Raw genomic sequence first — 23442 nt, 5'->3', positions numbered from 1 at the left:
TTGTTCCATCAAGGTGTGTCTGATTCACCTTTACTGACACCTGCTGGCTCCGTGTGCGGGACTCAGGTGCGTCAGTTTGTCTCTGCGGCTGATGAATGTGCGTCTCTCCGGGGGAGCGGGACTGATTTAGCGCTCACATCTGACAGGAAACCACTCCGTGTGCATAAATAAGGCCGTGAGTAAAGACGGCAACACACCAGTGGCATGTATGCAACAGTTGTCGGCTAATAATAACAACCTGCTGCGCCTTTAAGAGGATGACTGAGGAGGAAACCTAATATCTCCACATATCGAGCTCAAGTCTCCATCAATTAACAGATAGAGCCGAGACCAGGACGCAGTTTGAATCTGTCCTTCAGCTCTGTTCACCAAACTCCCTCTGCGTTTGGTTCTTTTTGTTGTTTCTGTCGCAAACAAACCGGATTAAATTACGCATTGCACCTTTAAGAAGCTGTCACCGGGATTAGAGTTACGCACAGAGAGACAAGTCATCCTCCGGAGGGCTTTTACGCACCGTCGGTGTCCAGAGGAGACATTTCTTTCCCCTCTGCCTCTCCTGGAACTTCCTCTTCGCTGGTCCTGACAAAACCTGGGAGCCCTCCATGGCCGAGATAGGGAAAGGGGTCACCGCCGGGAAACTGGCCATCAACGTCCAGAAGAGACTGACCAGAGCGCAGGAGAAGGTAAGAGTGGTCAGCTTTTCATTCAGCCGATCAGCAGAGGCTCGCATGGCAGCGGGACACAGTGTCCTGCTGTGAAACTGGATCCCTGAACTTCAAATACCAGCAGTTCTCCCAGTTCTGCGGCTGGAGCTGGAGCTGGAGCTGAGGCAGGCCACAGAGGAAAAGTTTGAATGAACCTTTCCCCTCGATTCAAACCAGGCGTCTCAGCGGCTGAGCTGAATTTAAGGAGGATTTTAAATGTATCTGGAATAACAGAAGGAGCTTTGGCAGCTTTAAACTCCACTAACTGGACTTTATTGAGTTAAATGATGGATTTTAGTTTAAACATTTAGTAGTTTTGCTTCTTTTAAGTGAAGAAAATCAGCTTGTTGCATATTAAACCTGACAGTAATGATTCTAAAACCCATAATGACCTCAGAGGAACTTCATTTATTCCCCCCTCATGGATGAATTCATTGCCAGCAGCTTTAATATAACTCTAAATCCTTAAAATGAAGCTTAAATTCTTTAAATTAAGTATTTTCAGGCACCAGCTACCAGACTGTGATGTAGTTTTTGTTAAAGTCTGACTTTAAAATGCTCTAAATGCTGCATGTTGAGGCATCTGCTGCAGGTTTAAAGGGTCCAGGGATGCATTTCACCTTTTTTTCATCAGTATTAATGTTTGTTTTTTAAAAATCAAAACACCTTAAACTGATCATTAGCAGATTCTTGCTATAGTATTTGAAATAAACGTTGGTTCTAAGTGAAGAGTCTGACAACCAGAGCCTCGGTGAAGTCTGCTTCACAGTAAACGTTCCTTTACATCGATGCATCTTTCACGAACATTATTCCTGAAAGTGGCCGAATGAAACCTGATCAACGGTCTGTGTTCAGCTCTGGGTTATTATTGTCTGTCCTAATCACGCTTGTTGCTTAAGCCTCGTGAGGTTTTACGCTCTAATCACCTCAGTGCCACACCAGGAGTGCTGTCAGTCAGTCAGTCAGGCAGACAGACGGAGAGATTTCACATTTAAACCTCATTGTTCTCAGCTGCTTCCAGCTCAAAAAGCACAAAAAGCTGCTCACCGTTCACGTCTCTTAGAGCCTTTTTCTAGTTTTTTAGTTGTAGTTTCAGAAAACAAACAAATAAAAACTTGTGCAAAGGACAATCCTGCAAAAGAAACGACTGAACTCTTTGTTTTCAGCGTCGTATAAAGTCAGAATCAAAGACTGCTACTGCTGCTGCTCAGAATCATTTACTTTTTCCTCAGGACGTTGCTAAACTTAGCTTTTACTTTGAGTTAATGCTAACATTAGCAACAGACGTACAGGAGGCAGGAAAGAAAAGCTCGACTCAGGTGGAATAAATCTGAATAAAAGCAAATAAACGTACAAAGAGAAGAAAGTGTCAGCGACGAGGAAACTAAAAGAAAAAGAAATCCTCCACGTTTGGATGGATGGAAGTATATTAACATGCTAAGATGCTAATGCTAGCAAGGTGTGATGTTTACCTTGTCCTTTAGCTTAGTGTTAGCATGTTAGCAGTTAGCTGTTAGCTGAGGCTGAAGGAGAGGTCACTAGTTCTGTTATTTGAGTTAAACAACGACGGTTCGTCCTGGAGGGAACGTGAATGTGTAAATTAATATTCATGTCAGTCCTCTGCTACTGCTGCTGCTGCTGCTGGGTCTACTACTGCAGGCTGCAAGAGACGCGTACGTTTCAGGATAGCCCGGGAACGTTCGGGCCCGCTGACTCGGAGCATTTTTTCGAGGCTCTTGAATGGACTTTAAATAGCAGCTGCTGCCACTGTAGCTCGCTGCTGAATGAAATAGCGCCCATGGCCGACAGGACGTGCCCCTCATCCCTCATGTGGGAGCGTTCAGTAGAATCCATGCATTCACAGCAGATATCAGAGAATTCATGGAGGGGCCTTCAGCAGAAACCTCAGATGATGAGAACAGAGTCATGAAAGGTTCCAGCCAAACCAGAGAGTTTCTAGAGTCTAATCAAACTCAGGGTCAATATCTCCCCTTAGCAAAAAGGAGTTTATTCAAGTGTACTACAAGTATACTTATTTTATACTAAAATTGAGGTAGTATACTTGAAGTTCATTTTATTAACTATGCTTGAGTATAAGTATACGTATAGGAAGTATACTACAGACCAAGTACTTGTAGTGTACTAGAAAGTATACTAATTTAATACTTCTTCTGACTAAATTGGAACATTTTTAAGTTTATAAAAGTATACTTTAAGTATACTTTGTAAGGTCATTTTAAGTTTACAAAAGTACACTTTCAAGTATACCACAAGTACTCTCATCTATATATTACTAGTGTACTAGGTATATACTTCTAGTCCACATTTTAGTTTATAAAAGTATACTTAAAGTATACTTTAAAGTACAAGTACACTCATCTATATACTACTAGTGTACTAGTTATATACTTGTAGTCTACATTTTAGTTTATAAAAGTATACTTAAAGTATACTTTTATAAGTAAACTTAAAGTATACTTCTATATACTTAAAACGTTCCAATTTAGCCGGAAGAAGTATTAAATTAGTATACTTTCTAGTACACTACAAGTACATGGTCTGTGGTATACTTACTATACTTATACTCAAGTATACTTAATAAAATTAACTTCAAGTATACTACTTTTTGCTAAGGGTCTTCTTGGGGAATTACAATAAGTTAGAAGTGAACTGTGCAGGACTTCTTGCTCATATGTGTGTCACCTCTTTTGTGGATATTTAACTTGAGAGCAGCAGCAGCAGCAGAATGCAGAGGGATGTAACTGGGTTCAGTGTTAGCAGCTCTTTGTAGAGAGACTTGGAGCTGGAGCGCCGGGGAGTAAAGAGGAAGGTCAGAGTATCATCTTCCCTCCGAGGGCCGCTGCAGGCTTCAGCTGTCCGTCTGCTGGCACGCCGCCCTCCACCCCTCACCTCCTCCTCCTGCAGCTCCACGCTCACTTTACCTGCACACACACTGCAGCGCCTGTCCCGTTTGGCTGAGTAACGTCTGATCCAGCTGTCCAGTATTTTTAGCTCTGGTTTTGGTCTCCTCCAGTGAACTAGCTGCCTGTTTAGCGACTAAATGCTAAACTGCAGAAACCTCAGACTTCGCCGCGTGGTTGTCATGGTGGCGACGCCGCAGAGCATGCTGGGTAATAAAAATTCCTCTCAAAAGGAATCCGGAAAAGGTGGTGAACTTTAGAGGAGCAGCTGGAGACCCGGTGTGGTGCCGGGAGTCAAACGGCGAGGACCCCCAAGCCTTCACCTGACCCCCCGCTTCCCTGCCGGGTCACCTGACCTCCTTCCTGGAGATCCACCTGATGATGTGCAGCTTCATTCATGCTTTTAGTTTAATCACGCCACAGACAACTAGTACTGCTGCCTTTACGCTGTGGACAGAAATTTATTTCTTTGCAAATGAAGAAACAGAGTGTAAGAGAACATCTACTCACAGATTATTTAAGAAACACGAGAAAGCTGCAACAAGAGTCAATAAAAAATAGAAGACGTTTATGTTTTGACATCAGCTGAGCAATGAAGGAGGTTAAAGTCATAATTTAGATTCATGAAAGCTGAAGAAATACGTCAAACGTCTCTTAATGCTGCTCTGAAAACGACGCATACTTTACAAACGTGGTGAAATTCAAATCAAATCTGAATTTGGGTGATTTAAAAACCCAAAGAACGGTTTATTTTATGTGGAGTAGATGTTATTGAGTTTTAAGTTTTAAATTAAAAAACACGTCAAGTATTTAAAAAGAGCCGATGAATCAGATCTAAAATGACTCTCTAGGATTTGATTCCTATCACATTTCCACGTCGCCCTGCTCGCCTCCAACACCTGTCCCTCTCTCCCAGCGCTCCCAGCATGCCTCACTGCTGGTGGTGGGGGGTGGGGCTCAGGGGAGGGGTGCAGTTATATTTACCCCCTCCTTCTAGTCCCTCTTAATACCCTGCAAACAGCCCGCGTGGGCTCCGAGGGTATTTTTGGGGGCTTGAAACTGAACACCCGCCGAGTGGGTGAATGGCCACAACGCATGCTTGTTCTCCTATGTTTGTGAGGACATAATGATTCATTCCTGATTCACACACACACACACACACACACACACCATATACACAGTTAAAGGTGATTTTCTTGTAGTTACAGCAGCAGTGAGGGTGATTCAGACGAACGGGGCGAGAGGAGGAGGAGGAGGAGGAGTGGGGAAGTCCCTGGGTGGTGTTGATGGTTGTGTGAGTGTTTCCGTCACAGGATTAAGGCGGCAGGTGCTGCAGGCTCGCCGTCCGTCATCTGATCAGATTAGCTGCTGACCCTGCTCGACCAACAGCAGCAGCAGAAGAAGAAGACGAAGCTCTTTGACTCACACAATAAAAAACAAATGGCACATGTATAAAATATAGAATAAAAGTCGACCGGGGACAGTTGAGACGACGTCTGGTCAGAGCTCCTGGGCTCAGCCGTGGGCCTTGAAACATTAACGTGACACACGACACGTCACAAAACCTTTTTATTCCACGCTGTTTTTGACTTGATGTCTCTGTGGGACGGTGCTGCGTTCCTGCGTCTCTTGTCTCTCTGTATAGGTTCTTCTCTATCGTGGTTGTTCTGCGTCTCTTTGTGGTTTTGCATTCTGTCATTCAGCTCCTGAGTTCAGGACCCTTGGTCGTCTTATACGTCACATGGTCGTGGTTTTGCGTCTCAGCTTGGACGTCCCGCTTCTCGAAAGGCGTGAGATGTCGGTGAACACACTCCTCGCTTGAAACAAAAACGAGTTTGACTCTTTAGTGCGTGTCTGACACAAATAAAAGTCCACGTCGTCCACCCAGACTCAAAGAGACGACTGCTGATGCTCTGCAGCTCTTTGGTGTCTCGTATTTATCGGTTTGGGACTCTTTTGCATCTCTTTCCCTTCTAGTGTGTTTGGACGTATTTAGATTAATTTGTTTTATCTCATCCTAGTCTAGCTCTTGTGTGTTTGAGGTGCCGTGCTTTATATTGAATGAATGAATGAAACCTGATCCTGACTAAATCCTGACTCTGACCTGACCTCTGAACCCTCAGACTGTCTAAATGTCCATGATCTAACCCCTAACCCCTAACCGGGTCCTCACAGAGATGGAAACGAAACACACACACACATCTGGTGTTAACTGGAGAGACGTAGAGCGGAGACACATGGCTTTGACAGGCGTCCTGAAAATAGACAGATGCATGCCTCCGGTTATAGATCTGAACGGCGTGACGAGACTCGCTCCCTTGTCCTCCCCTGCAGGTGCTGCAGAAGCTCGGCAAAGCGGATGAGACCCGAGATGCCGCCTTCGAGGAGATGGTGGCCAACTTCAACAAGCAGATGGTCAGAATGTGGGACGGGACGGGGAGACGGGGGGGGGGGGGGGGGTTAGGAGGCACTTTTAAAAACGAGGCCCGGTAGCCGTGCTGTGACTCACCTCGCTGTGACCTCGCTGTGTTTCAGGTAGAAGGCACCAAGCTGCAGAAAGACCTGAAAGCCTACCTGACAGCCGTGAAAAGTAAGAGTCTGGACGTCGTTCTGAATGAAGGAGGACGCTAAACTGCTCTGTTATAGTTTGCACAACATGCTGCACTTACTTTACTACAAACCCAAAGACCTCATAGAGCCCCTGGGTCACAGGAAAGACACCAAAGATGACAACACATGTAGATTTAACTTAAAGAAACTAAAATCAACCACTAAGACACCACAACAGAGGAAAAGCAGCATTTCCTGCACAAAATAAAAGCCTGTGTTTGTGTTTCAGCGATGCACGACGCGTCGCGGCGGCTGCAGGACTGTCTGGCTGACATGTACGACCCCGAGTGGTTTGGAAAGGAGGAGATGGACTCGCTGGTGGAGGTGAGACAGAAAAAAGCTTCTTCTTCAGCCTCCTTAGCTTGACAAGCAAATGATTCTCCTGAAAACTGCACTAATCCTGCGCACGAAGAAGAAACGGCTGCAGAGACACTTTATTTTAAATCAGAATCTGTTTCACGACACAGCTTTGACTCTCGCCTTGTGTCGGGAAAAGCCTTGACTTGCATGTGAGGCTTTTTGGCTCATTCTTTCCTTCTCTTTCTACCTTTTTCTCCCTAACTGCATGCTTCTTTCCCTCCGCCCTGAAGGAGATGATAGAGAAGGAGATGGACAATAACTTGGAGGTAAAATGCAGGAAGTGTCCGGCGTGTCCCATAGAGCAGATCACTGCTATGAATATAGAAGGTTTAGGAATATAAATATATATATATATGTAGGTCTGTTTCACAGCTGATCATTGATGCTCTTTGACTCTAATTCTCACCTGAATACGACTGCACAAGTTCATAATCTGTCCTAGACCTGCCAGCGTTTGACTGTGTGGATGTGTTTCAGGACACAGACACTCTGTGGTTAGACTACCACCAGAACATCACCGACAAATCTCTGGTCACCATGGACACGTACCTGACTCAGTTCCCCGAAATCAAGGTGAGTACGGTTCGGTTGCACGGGACACAAAGAAGATGAAGAAGAAGGAGGAGATTTATTTTACGTTCTCATAACTCTCCCTCAGGCTCGTATAGCGAAGCGCGACAGGAAGATGGTGGACTTTGACAGCGCCCGGCATCACTTCGCCTCCTTACAGAAAGGCAAGAAGAAGGACGAGGCCAAGATCGCCAAGGTAACCACCCGTGTGTGTGTGTATGTGTATTTGTGTGTGTGTGTGTTTGTGTGCGTTTTTAGCATGAGTTTAAAGGAATAGTTCAGAGATTTTGACTTAAGGTGGTTTGAGCAACAGTTCATACGCCTTCTTACCATTATATGGATATATAAATAATATAACGTCACAATTTTAATCTTAAATTATTTTTTAAATATTAATTTATTATTCCTAATTTATTAATTTATTTTTAAAATTTTACTTATAAGCTTTTTTATTTATATTAGAGTTAAACCTTTTATTTATCTCCAGACTCTTTTAGTAAATAAAACCCAGCCTCTTGTTTATGTCATACCACCTTAAGTCAAACCCTCCAAACTGTTTCACATTAATTAGCAGCTAATGAATCTCTGTTGAACCCATCAAAGTGTTTTCTCTTGATTACTAATTGCTAATTAACATGTTTGCATTTGTCTTGAATTGTTCTTGTTTGCTTTTTTTTCTTGCTCCTCTTCCTCCTCTCTCTCCCCGTCTCTCTCTCTGTCTCTCTCTCTGTCTCTCTCTCTCTCTCTTGCATGGTGTGTGTGGTTAGCCAGCAGCCCTGTTGGAGATGGCGGCTCCCAGCTGGGCTCAGGGTTTGATATCAGCCCACCAGGTGGCTCAGACTAACCTCTCCTACAACCAGGTGAAACTCTGGTTCATCACTGACTCCCCCCCTCCTCCTCCTCCTCACCCCGAAAAAAAAAACTGTAGCCCAGGTCCTCCCCTCACGTGACACATGATCAGCGTTCTTATCGTCTAGTTAGTTGGTCACAGTTGTGCCATTTAGTAGAAAAGCTTTTAGATCATCATTGAGCTTTATTTGAGCAGAGGAGCCCACAACAAGAAGTTTGAAGTTGACTGCACAGCTATAGATGTTAAAATCTGCTTTTACTTTTTATATTTTTACATCTTAACCTTAGAAAATGATTCGTGCAGAGCTCTGTAGCTGCACGGAGCTCCAGAGCCTCTCAGGCTGAGCTGTAGCGTCGCTAACTATGCTAATAATTAATGTGAATAAACCATCCCAGCTTAAGGCTTTGGCTTTTTGTCTCTTTGCTGCAAAGCTCTTGATCCATCTGCTGCTCATGTCTGCAGGACCTCATTACAATCTGACCCCCAATCCAAAGCACAGTTTGCATTCTTCTTGTGTCGTTCATTATTTATCTGATCCGTAGCTCCTGTATGAAACCCTGTCTGTTTGTCTGCCTGCATGGCCGGTGTGCTCCGGGGTTTAAACTGTCTAACTTGAACATTTAGCAGTTAAAAACCCCAAACACAAACATGATCATGATCGTCTGCTGTGCGCGCAGGCCGAGGAGGAGCTGGGCCGAGCTCAGAAGATCTTCGAGGAGCTGAACGTGGAGTTACAAGACGAGCTGCCGGGACTGTGGGACAGGTGAGAAACAGATCTTCAGAAATGATTTGCTCAGGACTCATATTAAATATTTAAAGACATGTTTGTGTGTGTGTGTGTAGTCGTGTTGGCGTCTATGTTAACACATTCCAGAGCCTGGCAGGTCATCAGGAGAAGTTCCACAAAGAAATGAGCAAGGTGAGTCAAACTGATCGCCTACGGGTCGATGAGACCGACTAACTACGCCCGTCACTCTGCCTCATCTGCTCCTCCTCTGTGCGACTCCACAGCTCAGCCAAAACCTGAACGACATCATGACCAAACTGGAAGAGCAGCGGGAGCTCAAGTAAGTTCAGTGACAACACTTAAGGTGTGAAAGTTCTTAAACGAGCAGAGGAAATGAAAATAATGTTCCACGTGGCGCCCTCTGCTGTAGAAAAGATCCGACTGCCGCCTCAAAAACAGGAGACCGTGCTGCTAAGAGGTAAAAGTCTGCAGCAGCTGGTGCATGAGACGTCCTGCATCGTGCTGTTTGATGGAAAATATTGCATGTGCAGGAACAACAGCCGCCTAAGCATTTTGAGTCACAGATTATGTGCAGCAGCTTCTTTGAGGGTTGGGATTAACCATCTTTAACTTGTAGAACCATATGCAATGCAAAGTTTTTCTTAATAGCTTCCACATAATCTGAATGAACTACCTCAGCACATTAATCTTTATTTATTTGTCTGGATTAAACCTTTAAACTTGTTTGTGTTTGCTACCTGACCCATTGTCGCCCTCGTGTGGACAAAGCAGAGTACAGCCTGCTCTTCTTCTTTCTCTCTGTTATATCATTGCTTTCTCATATCCTTCCTTTTTTTTTTTACTTCCCTGTCTCTCAGCGAGGAAGCCAACCACAGCGAATCAGCCAGCTCAGCACCAAAGGTAAAAAAACACCCTCACCCCCCGAACACGTCCCTCCCCTCTGAGTGACGTCCTCCATGTTACTAACATGTCTCTGTCTCCTACGCTGCCGTTGCATGGGTGCATGTGTGTGTGTGCTTTATGATTTAAACCCCTGCTGGTGGTGCAACGGCCCGGGCCCCCGCCCAGCCGGCCTCCGCCCAGACTGACGCCGTCCCCGGACCTGAGACAGCAGCAGCAGCAGCAGCAGCAGCAGCAGCAGCATGTCGACCCGTTGGAGGATGAGCCCCCGGTGCCTGACGCTAACACAGACTCCGCCGCCGCCACCGCCACCGCCACCGCCACAACGCCGCAGGTCAGAGCGAACCACATTTCCTCACAAAGCCAGCGTTAGTCTAAGCTTGGAGTAAACTCCCCGGACAGTAAAGCTTTCTAACATGTGTGTATGAATGTGTGTGTGAGGCAGTGTGAGCCCTGGTCAGGGGTGAACCTGCTGGACTGGGACGTGGAGGTGTTACAGCCCGTTTCAGTCCCAGCTCCTAAGGTGGGTTGTGCTTGTCGAGGCTCAAAACGGTCAAAGACTGTGTGTGCATGCGGCTTTAGTGAAAACAAACTGCTGCAGGGTCGTGGTCTTTAAGTTTTACTCTCTTCAGTGTGAGGCTGCATGTAAACAGAGTCTGTGTGTGTGTGTGTGTGTGTGTTATATGGCATGGCTTTGTATTCATGAATGCATGAGCGTCAGCCTCTTACAAAGAGTCCACCTTTATGCATTTAAGCCAGTTTCCTTTTGGTGTCTTTGGGTTTCGGATTCAGTGATTTTCAGGGTTAATATCATGACAGTAGTCTCAATAGTTGTCTTGTTTCTCATTGCTCCGCACAAGGCGCCGTCCTGGGACTCGTGGGTAAGCATGGAGTCTGTTGAAAGGCTCTTTTGGAGCTTCTTAGAAAGCCACACTTCTTTCTATACACTTTCTTACACTCATGGACTCTGGAATACGCTCTCCAACTCTTCCTCCTCCTTTCCTTGGCCTCTTTTAAAACCCTACACCACCCTGGTTTTGACCTTTTTATCATGAACCCAAACGCTCCTCTCTCCATCCGTCCACGTACCCTTCCTCTTGCTTATAAAAAATCCTTCGCTGTTCCATAAACCCGTGACCTCGTAGCGAGAACAGGCCGCCACAGAGCAGGCAGCCGAGTACGGCGAGGAGCAGGACCCAGAGGAGGCCCAAGGTGGCTGGGATTACAACGAAAGCAACACTCAGAGCTACACCAGCCCGAGCTGGGACGACACAGAGACGGCAGAGGGTCAGGAGAGCTGGAACGACGACGGAGGCTACGCGGCGCAGGCGTACTCCGAGCCCAGCTGGGGCGACGACGGCGCCAAGGTGGTACAGAGTGGATGGGGAGATGATGAGGAAGGACAGGTAGAGTTGGATGATAGGGACACAGGTGGGACGTCCAGGATCCACAGAACAACCGTCCGTCTTGATCTTTTCTTCTTTTCCATACTTTTATGGGCTTCAAACTTTAGGCTTTAAAACAATCAACCGCTTCTTTAATAACTAACACGCCTGGACCTTTTCTGTTTGGCGCAGAGTACGGTGACCAATGGCTCCGATGGCGAACTCCCTCCAGGATTCCTCTACAAGGTGAGCTGATTTAAGGCAGTGCTATTTTTATTTTTAGACGGAGCAGGTGTCGCTGATAAGTTTTCATCGCGTCTTTCATTGCAGGTGAAAGCGGTACACGAGTATGCCGCCACTGATGGCGACGAGCTGGAGCTGAAGATCGGAGACATGGTGCTCGTTTTGGCAATCGACAACCCAGACGAGCAGGTCAGTCTAACTTTGATTTCTTTGGCTTCTATAGATTGTTTTCTTTTCTCTGATTCATTAGATGCTTATTTTGATGATATGATCTAAATTCTAACTCTTAATGCCTGAAATGTGCACATATATAATATGATGGAAGTGAATCAATCATTTAAACACAACTAGTCTTAAGCACATAGTTATTAGCTATTAAGTCATTGTAGATCTTCAGATTTTCAGAATAAAAGCTTGTTAATCCATGTGTCTGCAGGACGATGGCTGGCTCATGGGTGTGCAGGAGTCTCACTGGTTGCAGAAGAAAGATATTTCAGCCAAAGGTGTTTTCCCTGAGAACTTTACCCAGAGGGTTTGAGGCCCAGACGTCACAGATTCTGCCCCCCGTTGTCTTGTCTGCTCCTCAGATATTTGAGACGTCAGTAAATGTCTCCCAGCACGTCCTAATTTGTCAACGTTACAGGTTTAGAATCAGAAATACTTGGACATCTCACATCAGTGACACCAAATGACCTGTTTGTGCGGTTGAAAACAGTGCCAGTAAAAGATAAAAGATGATAGAGAATTTGGTTTTACTGTGACTCACAGGAATAATAATATAAAGTGTTTTTAAACCCCAAATCAAACTAAGAATTCCTCTTGTTTTTGCTGAACTCTAACTAAACACAGAGCTATTTAAACAGGAATAATAACTCGAGGACGTACTGTATGAATGTCAAAATATTTTATGTATTTTCAGTGTTTTTGTTTTTTTGAGAAAACATATGTTTCTTGCATGAAGCTTTTCATTAAGTTCTCAGTTACTTTGTAACACAACAAGCACTGTGACGCCGGGGGAGGGGTGTCGCACTGTGGAGAAAAAACAAAAAAAAAAAATTCAGGTGTCCTAGAAAGGAGCCCTGGAGAACGCCACTAATATAAAGAGTAAGGGTTTGCCTTGATTCATCGACATCTATTAGAGTTACTTGGGCTTGTGGGGTTATCAGAGGGAACAGCTGCTTTGCATTAACATCACGGCTTCAGTTTTCTAATGAAATGCTGACTTTACCGTCAAACTCTTCTGCTGCTTTAGTTTCCTTTATTTTTTTTATGACACGTCCCGAAACATCTTTCATTTGATGTTGTTTCTGGATCTTCAGTCTGGATTTTCTCTGCTTTTCTTCCAGTAAAATAAACACAATGCATGCAGGTAAATGGGAGACTGGGGTTAAGACATTTAAAGATTTAAACTGAGCCCAAGCACACTGCAGAAACCAAAGGTGAACCCACTTTTGGAGATAATTAAATCCACCATCTTCGTTAAAGATGAATAAAACATGATCCCGTCAGTGTGGGATGTTTATTACCTTTTACCTTTTTTTTGAATATGATGAGCAGGTGTCTTTCTTTGAGGGGGCGATATAGTGAACTGATGAGCACCAGCGTCAACAAATGGATTCATTTAATACAATTTCTTTCAAAATAAAACTAAACTATCTCTGATGTGTTTGCGTCTTCTTCTTTTAGTTTATGTTTCAGGTAGTGACATCTAATCTGAATGTTTTACACCTGTTGGGATGATTTTATACGACACCTGGTGGCGCCATGGTTAGTGTTTTAAATTTCTGTTCTGCAAAAGAAACCTCTTTGCTCTCTTTTCCCTTTTGACATCACCTACAACCCCTGAGTAGCCAACCATGCTGAGCAGTCCGGCCCCAAGGTTTATTGTTTGCCTCTGACATTTTGAGTTTCATATCAGCACAGTAGTGTGACCTTCGATGTTTCTGTAACAACAGGACGTCCAGTCATGTGGAAAACACAACAGAGCAGCCGAGCCGGGCCTCATTTAGAGGGGGGGGTGGCATACTTCCTCATATCCAACAACTGATCAAACAGCTGAGAGGTCTCATTGTTAATTTCACACAGTTCATCTATTACCCAGAATTATCCAATTATGATATTACCTGTTCATTTACATCAAATCACGTCTGTCGCATTTTGGGTTTCGTGTTAAACTGTTAAACCCGTGAGATGGATTTTAAATTGAATCTGGACGCAAATATTTGGGGATTTCTCTAAATTCCTTGACCGTCTCCATGGAGACCTCTGCCCTCCTCGGAGCCTGGAGTTCATTAATCGCGGTGTGCTTCACAAACACTGAAACAATGATGTGTTTGCTTGGCTAGCTGTGACTTGAATGAGTTTTGCGTGCCTGACATATGTGCTCAGGGTTATACATTATCTTGGTGCAGGTTGAAGGGTTATTGATGTGTGGCGAAGCATGTCTGCACAATGAATTGGCTTTTCCCCCCTTCTGCTAAACCCAGTTAACCTCCATTCATCAACAACAAAGCTCGTTACTATGGCGTTTGGAGGAACTATAAGTACCAGAGAAAACTTCACAGACTCCAGATTTCCACTGCAGATCCTCAACACCAGCAGCAGGAATTTATAATCATGGTAAGCTCCTGCTGTTTCACATGATTATAACTCTCAAACACGCACCTTACTCAACCTGAAACTCAACTAACTCAACCTGTTTGCCATGCTCTGCAGAGGGAATGCCTCTCTGTTCATGTTGGCCAGGCCGGCGTCCAGATGGGCAATGCATGCTGGGAGCTCTACTGTCTGGAGCATGGAATCCAGCCAGACGGTCAGATGCCCAGCGACAAGACCATCGGAGGAGGAGACGACTCCTTCAACACCTTCTTCAGTGAGACTGGAGCTGGAAAACATGTTCCCAGAGCCGTCTTCGTGGACCTGGAGCCAACTGTCATCGGTAGGATAATGACTTTCTGATGGAGGTTTGTGCTGTAGTTTGAACTGTGGAACCTGCAGGTTGATCACTGGTGTTTCCTGATTACAGATGAGGTTCGTACAGGAACCTACCGTCAGCTCTTCCATCCTGAGCAGCTGATTACTGGAAAGGAAGATGCAGCCAACAACTACGCCCGCGGTCACTACACCATCGGGAAGGAGATCATCGACCTGGTTCTTGACAGGACTCGTAAACTGGTGAGTTTTACTGCAGTGATGTCATGAGTTCAGTTCAGAGAGAAATCATCTGTAGAAGTAAGATTAATTTTCTTCCTGCAGGCTGACCAGTGCACAGGGCTCCAGGGTTTCCTCATCTTCCACTCCTTTGGAGGAGGAACTGGATCTGGCTTCACCTCTTTGCTGATGGAGCGTCTCTCTGTCGATTACGGCAAGAAGTCCAAGCTGGAGTTTGCCGTCTATCCAGCTCCTCAGGTGTCCACAGCTGTGGTGGAGCCCTACAACTCCATCCTGACCACCCACACCACCCTGGAGCACTCTGACTGCGCCTTCATGGTGGACAACGAGGCAATCTATGACATCTGCCGCAGGAACCTGGACATCGAGCGCCCCACCTACACCAACCTCAACAGGCTGATTGGACAGATTGTCTCCTCCATCACCGCCTCCCTGCGCTTTGACGGAGCCCTGAACGTGGACCTGACAGAGTTCCAGACCAACCTGGTGCCCTACCCTCGTATCCACTTCCCTCTGGCCACCTACGCCCCGGTTATCTCTGCAGAGAAGGCTTATCATGAGCAGCTCTCAGTAGCAGAGATTACCAACGCCTGCTTCGAGCCAGCCAATCAGATGGTGAAATGTGACCCTCGTCACGGCAAGTACATGGCCTGCTGTCTGCTGTACCGTGGTGATGTGGTGCCCAAGGAGGTGAACGCTGCCATCGCCACCATCAAAACCAAGCGCACCATCCAGTTTGTGGACTGGTGTCCTACAGGCTTCAAGGTGGGCATCAACTACCAGCCCCCCACTGTGGTTCCTGGAGGAGACCTGGCCAAGGTGCAGAGGGCCGTCTGCATGCTGAGCAACACCACCGCCATTGCTGAGGCCTGGGCTCGACTGGACCACAAGTTTGACCTGATGTACGCCAAGAGGGCCTTCGTCCACTGGTACGTCGGAGAGGGGATGGAGGAGGGAGAGTTCTCAGAGGCCAGAGAGGACATGGCTGCCCTGGAGAAAGATTATGAAGAAGTGGGAACTGACAGCATTGGAGACGAAGGAGAGGAAGAGGGGGAGGAATATTAAAATCAGTCAAATGTTTTGCTACTGTTGTATCTCAACCATCACAAATGTGCAACTTTACACAAAACAAAAATATTACATTGAAAATAAAGCAGAATACCCAGATTTGTCTATTTATTTTTTTTTTATAGCTTAAACCTCTTAGTGATGTACAGATTTCTGCAACAATGCTAGGCCTTGCAGAGTCACAGAAAACACAACATCTCCATTGTGTTCATCTAGCTCAATGTGCACTCTAGCAATGAGAGTGTTTACCGCTGAAGTATTACCTCTCCTGTTAGCATGAGCTGATACCTGAAAGCAAACAAAGCCAGAGCAAAGAGTAACTAGGGAAACTAAATGAGAGCATGTTCTGACAGCCCTCACTTGGCAGATGCAAGTAGTTTGTCATGACATCTCTAAGGTTACCTTCAGATGCAGGGATGAAACGTTTAACAGCCGCCTGATCCCAAACAATACCAACAGTGACAGGAGAGCAACTGTAAATAAGTTTTTCGTCACGTTTCTGTGTTTCAAGGAAGTTAAAAGTTCTGAAGGAGCATCAAGACATTAAATATTTCCTTTAAAACCATACTTATGAAACCTTTTAAGGGTTTCCAGCTTTCTCAGTCATTTCTGCCAGCCTACATCCGTTCAGTGGTTGGGAAAGTCTGTCAACAACAATCTTAATCTCTTAAATGAAATTCTTTGGGAGAATAACTAATCCTGTGCTAATCTCTAGCGTTAAGTAATGTGCGTGTGAAGTTAACTCAACACAGCCACCATGACCATTTCCTCTTTCTTCTGAGTCCATACTCTGCTGCTCTGCAACCTGCTGGAAAAGAGACACTGATCTCAAATGACACAGAGAAGTGTGCTCTGACGAGTTCCCAAGGCAGCCGGCTACCTTTGCATTGCAAATGAATCTGGATCAGAGCGGTGAGGTGGCGGTAATCGGTAACAAAAGCCTGTCCTGTTCACTCTGGGGAGGTATCTGCTTTCTCTCTCGTGCAAGATTAGAAAACACAGGCTCCACATGCACCGTGTTAACCAGGCCGAGTTTAATTGGAGCATTAGGAAGCTAACTTCTTTATGCAAGCTAATTCTAACTGAAATACTTTGACCCATAAACAAATAAATGTTTCCTACGCCCAGAGAAATATCCTTAAACTCATCTGAACACCGTTCCTGTTTACCACAAAGTATAAACTAGAATGGCTTAAATCTAACATGTGTAACCTGAAGAGAGAGCAGGTTATGGGTCAGATTTCATGGCTGATCTGGTCATTGTTGACGGTTACTCATCCGTGTAACCATTGTTCCTTATGTTTGGCTCATAGAAGCGCACTAGTTGATGATTTTCTTTATTACTTGTGCTCTTCCTGCTCATCTTTCATCGAAGGAGCTGGTGTTTGCTTCTCCAGCTGCTCCGGTTACCACAACATGCCAGACGGTTGCCTAGCGATGCAGCGCTATAAAGCAGCTTCCTGCACTCGTACCTGACACTATATCCCCAGCCACTCATCTCAGGTGATCAAGGGACTGCTTCGAGCAACACAAACATGGTGAGGATCTCTTTGTTTTTTTGCTCAGGTCCCTCTCAAGAACAACTTTACGTCATGTCATGTAATAAAAAAATTAAAAAGACATGATAGGTTTATATTGGTACTGTAAGGTGTGTTGTAAAATAGTCTGTGTTTGGAATGGAGTTTGTGAGACAAAAAGTACTATTTATCCACTTGCATTAAGGATTTTGTGACAGCACGTCGCTCTGTTTAGTGTAAAACACAAGTTAAACAGGTTAGATTTTGTAGTTGCTAAGTAACTTATTATGCAGTTCTGCAGCACAGTTACTTCCCTTCATAACACGCTGTAGTTTGCATTTTCTTTATTTGTTCATATCTCCTGTTCACCCAAAGAAACATTCATAGATGCCTTTTTAAAATGTTTCTTCAACCACATTAAAGCCTACTCCCTGCTGAATTGTAGATTCACTCGAGTTTGGCTCGGTTACCAAGAGTGACTGAGATCAAGTAACAGCTCATCTCCTTGGGACATACAACTCACCATGCAGGGTGTTAATTACACTGACAGAAGCATTGTCCAAAATGTCTTTCTTCTAACGTAATATTTTGGACTCTTCTCAGCGAGTCATTACTTATTTCTTTAAATCAAGAGTACATCAAATGTTGTTCTAGAAGCTATTGACTTCGGAACCACTTGCTCTTGCAGCGTGAATGTATCTCCGTCCACGTTGGCCAAGCTGGAGCCCAGATAGGCAATGCATGCTGGGAGCTCTACTGTCTGGAGCATGGAATCCAGCCGGACGGTCAGATGCCCAGCGACAAGACCATCGGAGGAGGAGACGACTCCTTCAACACCTTCTTCAGTGAGACTGGAGCTGGAAAACATGTCCCCAGAGCCGTCTTCGTGGACCTGGAGCCAACTGTCATCGGTAGGATAATGACTTTCTGATGGAGGTTTGTGCTGTAGTTTGAACTGTGGAACCTGCAGGTTGAATCACTGGTGTTTCCTGATTACAGATGAGGTTCGTACAGGAACCTACCGTCAGCTCTTCCATCCTGAGCAGCTGATCACTGGGAAGGAAGATGCAGCCAACAACTACGCCCGTGGTCACTACACCATCGGGAAGGAGATCATCGACCTGGTTCTTGACAGGACTCGTAAACTGGTGAGTTTTACTGCAGTGATGTCATGAGTTCAGATCAGAGAGAAATCAGTTTTAGGATTAAGATTTATTTTCTTCCTGCAGGCTGACCAGTGCACAGGGCTCCAGGGTTTCCTCATCTTCCACTCCTTTGGAGGAGGAACTGGATCTGGCTTCACCTCTTTGCTGATGGAGCGTCTCTCTGTCGATTACGGCAAGAAGTCCAAGCTAGAGTTCGCCATCTATCCAGCTCCTCAGGTGTCCACAGCTGTGGTGGAGCCCTACAACTCCATCCTGACCACCCACACCACCCTGGAGCACTCTGACTGCGCCTTCATGGTGGACAACGAGGCAATCTACGACATCTGCCGCAGGAACCTGGACATCGAGCGCCCCACCTACACCAACCTCAACAGGCTGATTGGACAGATCGTCTCCTCCATCACCGCCTCCCTGCGCTTTGACGGAGCCCTGAACGTGGACCTGACGGAGTTCCAGACCAACCTGGTGCCCTACCCTCGTATCCACTTCCCTCTGGCCACCTACGCCCCAGTTATCTCTGCAGAGAAGGCTTATCATGAGCAGTTATCAGTAGCAGAGATTACCAACGCCTGCTTCGAGCCAGCCAATCAGATGGTGAAATGTGACCCTCGTCACGGCAAGTACATGGCCTGCTGTCTGTTATTCCGTGGTGATGTGGTGCCCAAGGATGTCAACTCTGCCATCGCCACCATCAAAACCAAGCGCACCATCCAGTTTGTGGACTGGTGTCCTACAGGTTTCAAGGTGGGCATCAACTACCAGCCCCCCACTGTGGTTCCTGGAGGAGACCTGGCCAAGGTGCAGAGGGCCGTCTGCATGCTGAGCAACACCACCGCCATCGCTGAGGCCTGGGCTCGACTGGACCACAAGTTTGACCTGATGTACGCCAAGAGGGCTTTCGTCCACTGGTACGTTGGAGAGGGGATGGAGGAGGGAGAGTTCTCAGAGGCCAGAGAGGACATGGCTGCCCTGGAGAAGGATTATGAAGAGGTGGGAACCGACAGCGTTGGAGACGAAGGAGAGGAAGAGGGGGAGGAATATTAAGTTTTATTAAAGTAAATAAAACCAACCACCATCTTAAAAAGCGCTGTCACAAGAAGCTCATCTTAAAATGTATGTTCATTGTTCATGTTCACTGCATTTCGTTGTTCATTGTTCATGTTCACTGCATTTCGTTGCTCTGTACATGTACATGTGTAATGACAATAAAGTTGAATATAATCTCATCTAATCTAATCATGCTTTGTTTTTGCAGATGATGAAATCTTTTTCTATGCGTCATAAAATGAATGCTGTTAGTAATGCTAACACTGCTCTACAGTCTGCTGTTTCAGTGTCAAGATATCACCTTTCCTGAGTTTAAAACAATAAACGAAGATGAGTTTCTGTTGACGCTCTTTGTTGTCACTGTCTGTTAATTACCTCACATCACCTTCTTTATGTTCACAAACCATTATTAAATATTAACGCACTAAAAAATAATATAACCAGTGCAGACTTTGCATAATACCCCCCGAGCAGCTCAGCTTTAGTTTTTATATCATGCAAACAGTCTCTTTGTTGACATTTTGCACATCTTTGTCTTTGTTTTGAGTTCATTGTTGCATGTCTGGATGTTGTGAGTGTCTTTTTTTGCTATCATTGAGTCTCCTTTGTGTGTTTTTCCTCTTTGCAGTTGTCTGGGTTTTATTTGTGGCTGTTTTAAATATGTTTTTAGTTGCTTTGCATCTTTTTAAGTGACTTCTGCAGGAGAAGTGGGTCGTTCAGGGGCTGCTGTAGTTTGAAAAGCTACGTCTGAATTTAAGAAATTAGTTCACGCTGAAGATGAAGAGATGGTCTTATATATATTCAGTTTATTGTGTTAGTTGTAGACGTCTTGAAATGTGATCATATGATTCACACATTTGGGCTAAGCACAACCCTGTCTCTAAAACGAAAGACTCTGATGTTCTGGAACAAAATGTAAAGTTTGACATTTCTTGGCCACACTTGAACACAGCACTGCATAACGGTCGTTCCCGCCGACTGGAACTTCAAACTGCCGCGTTGGCCCCGCCTCCTTCAAAAAGTATAAATACCACCGGCTGCGCTACCGCTCCCTCAATACCGCCTTCATACACCGATTCTTCAACGTCGGCAAGAAGGAGAAAAACTGCTCAAAAATGGTGAGTGTTTTTAAGAGGACCTGTTAAAAACGTAATATTCGGCCCGTTAAAGACTAAGAGCAAATATTTACGTAGAGAAAATGCAATTTCGTACAATTAAATGATGATTATTAAAAATTTTGATGGCCTATATATGTTGTAATTGCGATAAATTGAATGAGTTTTGTTAATTCCGCTTATAAAAATGATATTCTCCATTAATTTCCGACGTTTTTGTGTGATTGATGTTATCTGATGGGAAACGAGGCCGAGCTCGTGGCGCAGTTTCAACTGAAAATAGAGCCGAAAATGACCGTTTAAACCGTTTCGACTTTTTTTTTTTTTTTGTCTCGTAACAGCTAGCGTCTTATTGAATAAAATAATTGAAATGCTTTGTAGAAAACTGTGCGCACAAATAAAACATTTTCCTATAATCTGTTTCAATGAAACCGAAACGTTACACGTCGTTTTATTAAGTTCGAGCTGGAGGGCGCCATCAGTTAACGCCCTGTCCGTGAATGCAGCGGAGGTAGAGCTCTGCAGTGGTGTGGGGGCAGGGAGGAGGATGGGTTTTTTTTTTTCCCAAACTCCTCCATGTTGGGTCCTTTTCACTGATCTGCTGTTGCTGCTGATGGGCGGGGCTTCCTGCCACGTGACTCAGCATGACTCATCAGGTCGGCGGGAAGTTATTTCCTGGAAACAGCCATCGTCATAATGTCTGAGATTTTAAATACCGCAGGTTGAGGTGACGTTGAAGGATAAACTGTTGAATTCCTTTATTTACTGCGCTAAAGCTTCTAATGACACCGAGATCTACGCTAATATATATATTTTTTTTTTATCAGAGGTTCAAGGCTGAATTTAACACTAGTGGTATTAGTAATTAACACAACACTTATGGTTATTGAAAAAGCTCAAATAAGAGCTTTAAATAAGCAAAGCTGTGCTGCAATGAGTCCTTCTATAAAAAGCAAATAGGGCCCCAGCATGTGATCTGGGTCAGCGTGTGTGTGTGCTGCAGAAATGGATTAACAGACCGATGGTGCCTCATTATAAAGTACAGCGTCACGTAAAGTGATGCCGCAGAAAAGAACAGCGTGGTTTCTGACCGTCGTCTTCTCTCCTCTTTTGCAGCGCGAGTGTATTTCTATGCACGTTGGCCAGGCTGGCGCCCAGATGGGCAATGCATGCTGGGAGCTCTACTGTCTGGAGCACGGCATCCAGCAGGACGGTCAGATGCCCAGCGACAAGACCCTCGGAGGAGGAGACGACTCCTTCAACACCTTCTTCAGTGAGACTGGATCTGGCAAACACGTCCCCAGAGCCATCTTTGTGGACTTGGAGCCAACTGTCATCGGTACGTATTTATAATTATGTCTGTCTTGTTGTTGTGCTGAAGATATTTTTTCCAGAAATGGTTAAATAAAATAAATTTCTTGTTTGTCCTCAGATGAGGTTCGTACAGGAGCATACCGTCAGCTCTTCCATCCTGAGCAGCTGATCACTGGAAAGGAAGATGCAGCCAATAACTACGCCCGCGGTCACTACACAGTCGGCAAGGAGATCATCGACCTGGTTCTTGACAGGACTCGTAAACTGGTGAGATGAAGTTCTCTGAACATGTTGAAGTAACGTGATGCGGGGGTGAGATTTAACCTTTTAAACCCTGTAATGTTTCAGGCTGACCAGTGCACAGGGCTCCAGGGTTTCCTCATCTTCCACTCCTTTGGAGGAGGAACTGGATCTGGCTTCACGTCCCTCCTGATGGAGCGTCTCTCTGTAGACTACGGCAAGAAGTCCAAGCTGGAGTTTGCCGTCTATCCAGCTCCTCAGGTGTCCACAGCTGTGGTGGAGCCCTACAACTCCATCCTGACCACCCACACCACCCTGGAGCACTCTGACTGCGCCTTCATGGTGGACAACGAGGCAATCTACGACATCTGCCGCAGGAACCTGGACATCGAGCGCCCCACCTACACCAACCTCAACAGGCTGATTGGACAGATCGTCTCCTCCATCACCGCCTCCCTGCGCTTTGACGGAGCCCTGAACGTGGACCTGACGGAGTTCCAGACCAACCTGGTGCCCTACCCTCGTATCCACTTCCCTCTGGCCACCTACGCCCCGGTTATCTCTGCAGAGAAGGCTTATCATGAGCAGCTCTCAGTGGCTGACATCACCAACGCCTGCTTCGAGCCAGCCAATCAGATGGTGAAGTGTGACCCTCGCCACGGCAAGTACATGGCCTGCTGTCTGCTGTACCGTGGTGATGTGGTGCCCAAGGATGTCAACTCTGCCATCGCCACCATCAAAACCAAGCGCACCATCCAGTTTGTGGACTGGTGTCCTACAGGCTTCAAGGTGGGCATCAACTACCAGCCCCCCACTGTGGTTCCTGGAGGAGACCTGGCCAAGGTGCAGAGGGCCGTCTGCATGCTGAGCAACACCACCGCCATCGCTGAGGCCTGGGCTCGACTGGACCACAAGTTTGACCTGATGTACGCCAAGAGGGCTTTCGTCCACTGGTACGTGGGAGAGGGGATGGAGGAGGGAGAGTTCTCAGAGGCCAGAGAGGACATGGCTGCCCTGGAGAAGGATTATGAAGAGGTGGGAACCGACAGCGTGGGAGAGGAGGATGAAGGAGAGGAGTACTAGGTCCCTGGACTCTGGTCTGTGCACCTTGCAGTGGTTCATCGTTTTATGGTTCCATGTGTTCTGTTCTGTTCTATTCCTGCAAATAAAAGGAGCATAAAGTCTCTTTGTGTTTACTTGACTCCAGTTACATATTCACCTTATGACTGAGATCATTTAAATGTTCATTTATCTGATAGTAACAGACACAATATTTATTTCTAACAGTAAAAAGGTTTCACATTAATGTTTAAACATGACATTTGAGCTCTTAGTGAACATGAAGCTCCAACAGTCAAAGTGTCCTGACTCAGAATAAATCCTGCAGCATCAGCAGGTTGGGGTGTAACGTCTTTAATCCTTTAATTTAAAACGTTAACATCTATTGAGACTATTTTGATTTAGTAAAACAATCAGTGCTGTCCCATGCCAGTTTATTAGTGAACACATTCCA

General features: G+C 45.6%; 4 protein-coding genes across 4 annotated transcripts; all 4 read left to right on the top strand.

Moving 5' to 3' along the window:
• The first annotated feature begins 124 nt into the window (after positions 1-124).
• Positions 125-13468, top strand: bin1b (bridging integrator 1b). The gene is made up of 18 exons (XM_084574213.1): positions 125-683; positions 5960-6040; positions 6161-6215; positions 6465-6559; positions 7073-7168; positions 7254-7361; positions 7933-8025; positions 8693-8778; positions 8859-8934; positions 9027-9082; positions 9173-9220; positions 9621-9663; positions 9803-9997; positions 10524-10544; positions 10809-11069; positions 11241-11294; positions 11379-11480; positions 11728-13468. The coding sequence occupies exons 1-18, from the start codon at positions 603-605 to the stop codon at positions 11827-11829; spliced, it is 1653 nt and encodes a 550-aa protein (XP_084430339.1). The 5' UTR covers positions 125-602; the 3' UTR covers positions 11830-13468.
• A 565-nt stretch (positions 13469-14033) lies between these two features.
• Positions 14034-15527, top strand: LOC311509080 (tubulin alpha-1A chain-like; the record flags this gene model as incomplete). The annotated part of the gene is made up of 3 exons (XM_084574132.1): positions 14034-14229; positions 14317-14465; positions 14547-15527. The coding sequence occupies exons 1-3, from the start codon at positions 14049-14051 to the stop codon at positions 15525-15527; spliced, it is 1311 nt and encodes a 436-aa protein (XP_084430258.1). The 5' UTR covers positions 14034-14048.
• Positions 15528-17050: 1523 nt separating this feature from the next.
• Positions 17051-19567, top strand: LOC311509484 (tubulin alpha-1A chain-like). The gene is made up of 4 exons (XM_084574726.1): positions 17051-17068; positions 17736-17958; positions 18047-18195; positions 18277-19567. The coding sequence occupies exons 1-4, from the start codon at positions 17066-17068 to the stop codon at positions 19255-19257; spliced, it is 1356 nt and encodes a 451-aa protein (XP_084430852.1). The 5' UTR covers positions 17051-17065; the 3' UTR covers positions 19258-19567.
• Positions 19568-20270: 703 nt separating this feature from the next.
• Positions 20271-23113, top strand: LOC311509485 (tubulin alpha chain-like). The gene is made up of 4 exons (XM_084574727.1): positions 20271-20378; positions 21492-21714; positions 21808-21956; positions 22038-23113. The coding sequence occupies exons 1-4, from the start codon at positions 20376-20378 to the stop codon at positions 23010-23012; spliced, it is 1350 nt and encodes a 449-aa protein (XP_084430853.1). The 5' UTR covers positions 20271-20375; the 3' UTR covers positions 23013-23113.
• Positions 23114-23442: the final 329 nt, after the last annotated feature.

Source organism: Chelon labrosus, assembly GCF_963514085.1.
Source record: "Chelon labrosus genome assembly, chromosome: 24".
Taxonomy (NCBI): Eukaryota; Metazoa; Chordata; class Actinopteri; order Mugiliformes; family Mugilidae; genus Chelon; species Chelon labrosus.
This window is presented reverse-complemented; position numbering and strand designations above follow the sequence as displayed.